The sequence below is a fragment of the Aplysia californica genome, unplaced genomic scaffold (genome assembly GCF_000002075.1).
Source record: "Aplysia californica isolate F4 #8 unplaced genomic scaffold, AplCal3.0 scaffold00044, whole genome shotgun sequence".
Classification (NCBI taxonomy): Eukaryota; Metazoa; Mollusca; class Gastropoda; order Aplysiida; family Aplysiidae; genus Aplysia; species Aplysia californica.
The window spans coordinates 1238251-1243794 of record NW_004797314.1 but is presented as its reverse complement, the minus strand read 5'-3'; the positions used below and the strand labels follow the sequence as shown (position 1 = coordinate 1243794).

The following is a 5544-nucleotide window of genomic DNA, read 5'->3' as shown; positions in this document are numbered from 1 at the left end:
TAGTAGTAGTAGTAGTAGTAGTAGTTTATATAGTAGTAGTAGCAGTAGTAGTAATTTACATAGTAGCAGTAGTAGTAGTAGTAGTAGAAGTAGTAGTAGTAGTTGTAGCAGCAGCTATGTTTTATGATATTATTATTTTTAATCTTCCTTCGTTTTCACGTTTTATCTAAGGTCTTTGAGAGGAGAAAACGGGGCCTTTTGGTGTTTAGTAGAAGTCTTGGGGAGTGATCCTAGTAGTGGTTTATTGAGTAATAATTAGTGGCCTCTTTATTCCATATATTATAGGATGTCTGCAAAAAGACCGTGCTACAGTGAGACACAGAAAGAGATAAGGGAAGTCACCTTGTTGTTCATTTTAGATCATAAACCAACCGTGAATTTACACACTCATATTCGTGCTGCCATAAGGCCTTGCATGTTATCAAAAGCCAAGACAACCAATTACAGGACTGAAGCCTTGTTACTATGAATGTCTTATCTCAAGTAAATGGGCACAGCTTCATAGCGCTTGTCAAAATCCTTCTATTTATAGAATGTTCCATTTTCTCCATGATATTTCAGTCGCCCCTGAGATCTACCTGCCTAACAAGAAAATGCGTCAGGAGAAAGGCAAGGATACCATCTTGGAGTGTACCGTGACAGCTTTTCCTCACGCAGTCACCTTGTGGCAGAAGGACGGGGTTCAAATCACAACATCAACTCTTAAATACAGGTGAATACACATATGAGGTAGATATATTCTTCTTGGTGGGAGATATTTTGTAGTTTCCTTCTTGTAGCACCTCGATGTAATTATTCCTCACTGACTATAACGTACGCCGTTATTTAGATCACTTTTAAAGGCACACTGCTTCGACCCTGCCTATTAAGCCCGACCAGGGTTCAGTGGAAAATAAGATACTAGTTGACAAATTTCCTCACATGGGAATCAAACTAATGGCTTCTCCGTTCAACAGAAAACAGTACACAGACACCGATTATATCACGCCTTAAATTACGGAAAAATATAAAAGGGAAAACAAAACTAACAGAATTTGAAAAAAAAAATACCCACGTCATCTACCCGCAAAATACAGTCGAATCCACTATGACAACCACCTGTCTAGGATAATAATAATAATAATAATAATAATAATAATAATAATAATAATAATAATAATAATAATGAAGATCATTTCTATAGCGCCCACTCCCGTGTAAACACGGCTCTAGGTGCTTTACATAAATGCATGTAAGAAAAATATTCATGCACGCGACACACACACACACACTCACACACACACACACACTCATATACACACAAACACACACACATATACATACACACACACACAAACACACGCATACACACTCACACATAACACGCACACATGTATGCCAAACACACACACACACACTCACACACACACACACACACACACACACACACACACACACACACACACACACACACACACATCTACTTGCTTATCACACGCACACGATTACACATCGTCACGAAATGAAAATAAAATAATATATACACTGCAATTCACAAAATACATAAATGGATACATAGACATTTACATAACATTGTATTGAACATGAATCTACTGACTTAAAAAGGATGTCATTAAATGTGTCTTTAAAGGTTTTTTAAACTTAGACTCAGATGTTGTATGTCTCAAGGGTTGGGGAAGAGAGTTCCAAACTGACGGAGCAAGGTGGGCGAACGATCTTTCGGCTAATTTTTTACCGCCTTTTCTAGGAACTCGTAAAAGATACTGGTCGCCTGATCTTAGTGATCTAGATGGAACATAAATCTGGATGAGATCACTAAGATATGAGGGAGCTTTGTTATTGACACATTTATGACATAATATTGCAATTTTATATGACATTGTAGCTGACACGGGAAGCCAATGCAACGTTTCTAACATGGGAGTAATGTGGATAATCATAATCACCGGTATCAATGATCACTTTGCACTCCTCCCCCACCTCTTGTATTTTTTTCCCTATATAATAAGCCACTGTCCAAGAGGACCACCTGGCAAAAGTGTCCACTTTTTTCCTCAACAATAGGTGGTCGTCTTTGAAAAGTTGGACTGAATACGCTTTAAAAAAAAAGAAGAAACCTCCGTAAATATATTGCATAATTTTTGTCCTCTCCAGGGTTGAAGTGTATGACGAGGATGCGAACCAGCTGACCCTAAGTCTTCGGGTCTTCAACATTGAAGAGTCTGACTTCGGCGCCTACACGTGTGTGTCTTCCAACACCCTGGGGGAAGACCAAGAGACGATGTATCTCTCAGGTAAGTACAGGTTTTAAATTGTAGGCCGACTGAGCTCGGTGTTGTTCTCTCTCATAAGGCTATATTGATATCGATATATTGTTTTAAAAGCAAAAACAAAACAAAAACACAAAAAATAAAATCCAAAAACAAAACAAACCCAAACCCTGGAAACCAAATGCCACCTCTCCCCCCCCCCCACCCCCCCACACCTTACCAATAAACAAATTAAATAAAGAACAAAAACTAAAAGTGGGTCACAGCATATGCCTTGATCTTTCTGACTTTTTCGGAACGAAGGTAATCTTCAGCTGCACAAAACGAATTTGTTCGCATCTAAAAGAGTGTGTTCACTTTTCCAGCCGATGAGAGCTTTTTCTAAGGAAGCAGCTTTGGCTCCAAGATGAGCGATTCTTTAGGAGTTTGCAAGATTTTCTTCTTAATTCTCATGTAGTGGACCTTCGTTTATAAATTGTAGTTTCCCGGATGACCCTGAATCCCAACTCACTTTTAACCAGCTCCTTTGAACGCACTTGAAAGAAGAAATCACTGTCAAAACCTTCATTTATCACGGCGACTATCAGTACTCCCAACACTATCACAATCGACACCACCACCTCTATAAACGCCTTCAGCAGAAATGCCAATATCAACAAACACCACAACCACACACATACCGATATTGCCAACACCACCACTTCTTTTACGACCACTACCAAAAAAGTGTCAAAACCTCATGTACCTATCATTAATATTAATTATAATCAGCTTCCACGTAACTCTCTTTCTTCTGACCACAAAGAGCACGTTCGGGCAACAGTAACCACCAAAAAGCCTAGCACGTCCACCCAGAACCTGTACATCCCCGCTACGTCACACCAGAAGCTGATCGTCTCTCGCAGACCGCCAGTGGCCCGACCCTCCGCCACCCTCGCCTCTGGCCAAAGTCTCGAGGGCTTGCCTATGGAGAACACCCACGACAGACAACCCACTCGGAGACCTGTGTACGAACCATCCTACAGGGGCAGGGACGATACCAGTAAGGCTTTGTTACTTGTATCAAAGGAATTTTAGGGAATTTGGAACACTATAATGTCACGTTCTCTTGCTTTATTTTATTGATTAAAACCCTGTCCTCTGAAAGCAATTGCAGAGAAAGTTCGAAAGTCAGAATAGCTCACCCTTTTAGTTTTTTAAAAGTTACTTAAATTGGAGTTGCATACATGGTTGTTTAATGTTACATGTTTAAAAAAAAAAGAATAACCTGCTTTTAAAAAAAAAGAGGAATCGATTTACCCCTTGCCTTTCCAATCCTGGTCTCGACATCAGAGACTGCTCCTCCCCTGCCATCTATAACACTCCCTAAATAAGTCAAAGAGGTCACTTCCGTTATGGGCACTTTATTGATCTTAGTGTCTTTTTTACACCTGTGTTGATTGTTAGAGCCTTTGTTGTTCCTGGGACCTCTTCATTGTGTTGTGCAGGGTGTGAACCTCAACCTGGGCTCAAAAGCTCAAAATAGACTTGCTCTTTATCCGTGTGTTTAGGATTATGTGTAGGTTTGCGGAGTATTGCTAGCTTTTCTGATAATGGATTATGTTATGGTTTTACTTTTTTTCCTCAGATAAAAGGATTTTAGCAACAAAGAAGAAGGAAAATGCATCAACTCGGCCCGGAAGTGTCTCCTTTACCTCCCAGACTCTCGCAAGCATCTTACTGGCCGTGTTGCTCTCAGTCATGTTATGACCTGCCACTTGGGACTATAGGCTGCACAGAAACCAACGAGGCCACAACGTTCTCAGAACATAATATACAAAGTCCCACAATACTGGCTTAGTTGTAGTGGACTTAAATGCTCACCAAGACAAAGCTGCATTTTTTAGTAGAAATGCGAGAATGGGAAGTAATGGTTTCCACATTATTATACGTTTGTAAACGTTTATGGGTAATATCTACGTGAGGCTGGGATCGAAAAAAACCCAAACAATCTGTGCTTGTTGACTTCTACTCTGCTTACAAAATGGTGTGCTTCGGTAATTTTAAATACTGCAAGAGGGCCTTTGTCAAAACTCGGTCGTTTGAATTAGAACAACACTGTCTGGCACACCAAGTAATCGTTGTATACTATGTTTTAGGCTCTATAGCAGATGTAAGGCATTCGTATCTGAACATGTGACCAGTAGAATGTTTTATTGCATAATTAGAAAATACATAATATTGAGTAATTGATAAATGGATGTATTCGCTTTTTTAAAGTTCTTTTTGGGGGATCCAAGTTTGTATTGGAATGCAAACTTGCTCGATACATTCTGTTGACAAGATTCGTTCCAGGCAGATCAGCATGGTAATCTGTGAAATCTGTCACAACCTTCATCTCATTCCAGATCTTAGAAATACTCTCCGAGATTTGAAAAAAAAACAACTTAAAAAAGCAAAACAAACCCAACAAACTACAAACCTGACCCATTAGGGTATAATGTATAAAATGCAGAATTAAAAAAAATCGTTAGTGAATTTCCTAAATCTACATACTCCCAAATAACGAGGTGAAAACAGATTTGTTGGTCAAAGTGGTTAGATCTATCTTAAAATCGTGAATGAGTTTTGAATATAGAACCCTGTTTTAAGAATGGGAAGTAGAAGGTATGACAATGTTTCAACACTAAAAAATCGTTAAAGTTATCAGAAGTGTAAAAAGTAATGCATTCTGGGTTTTGCTTCTACTGCTTAAATTGATTTTAAAAAGTGGCCCAGGAAGGAATTTGAATTTTGAGCAAAAACTGGGACAAGTTTAAGGTTTACACTCGTCAGCTGGTTCGGGCTCCTACGAATGAAAAGGTTCTGCGAAATGTTGGATTGTGTAAATATAAAGGTGAAAAATGCATGCTATGTACATGCACATACTTTTTCATCTCGGGTGTCGGGGCATTATCTGTGCGGGAGTGCTTCTCTTGGTGGAGGTTTTGGGCCTATAGACCTAAACTAACAAGTGGCACCCAACATACTCTAAGCTTTTACCTTTTCTCCCCATCTATATATATTCTGACTTACCAGAGACGTTAGAGCGAATCGATACGGAACAACAACAGTTACTTTTCGGCAGGAAACAGAGTAGCCCAACATTGACGCTTTAAAAGATGTGGGAGTTGATCACACCAGAGTACCTATCAGCTACCATCATTATGTTAAGCTCTTGTCTCTGAGGAAAAATATGGCGAGACTGAGATTCGAAAAGCTGTTTCAGCCGTCTCTTTTCTTGGGAAAGAGAGGG

At 39.5% G+C, this 5544-nt stretch overlaps 1 protein-coding gene across 8 annotated transcripts in view; it reads left to right on the top strand.

The window, feature by feature from the left end:
* Positions 1 to 5544, top strand: part of LOC101859550 (limbic system-associated membrane protein) — an 84795-nt gene that overhangs the window by 78393 nt on the left and 858 nt on the right. For all 8 annotated transcript variants that reach the window (XM_005092316.3, XM_005092318.3, XM_005092315.3 and 5 more), the window contains 4 exons: positions 562 to 712; positions 2155 to 2294; positions 3076 to 3312; positions 3898 to 5544. The exon at positions 3898 to 5544 is cut by the window's right edge and continues 858 nt beyond it. In XM_005092316.3, the coding sequence (XP_005092373.1) occupies positions 562 to 712; positions 2155 to 2294; positions 3076 to 3312; positions 3898 to 4019 (650 nt within the window). In that variant the 3' untranslated portion in view covers positions 4020 to 5544. The remainder of the gene's footprint in view (positions 1 to 561; positions 713 to 2154; positions 2295 to 3075; positions 3313 to 3897) is intronic.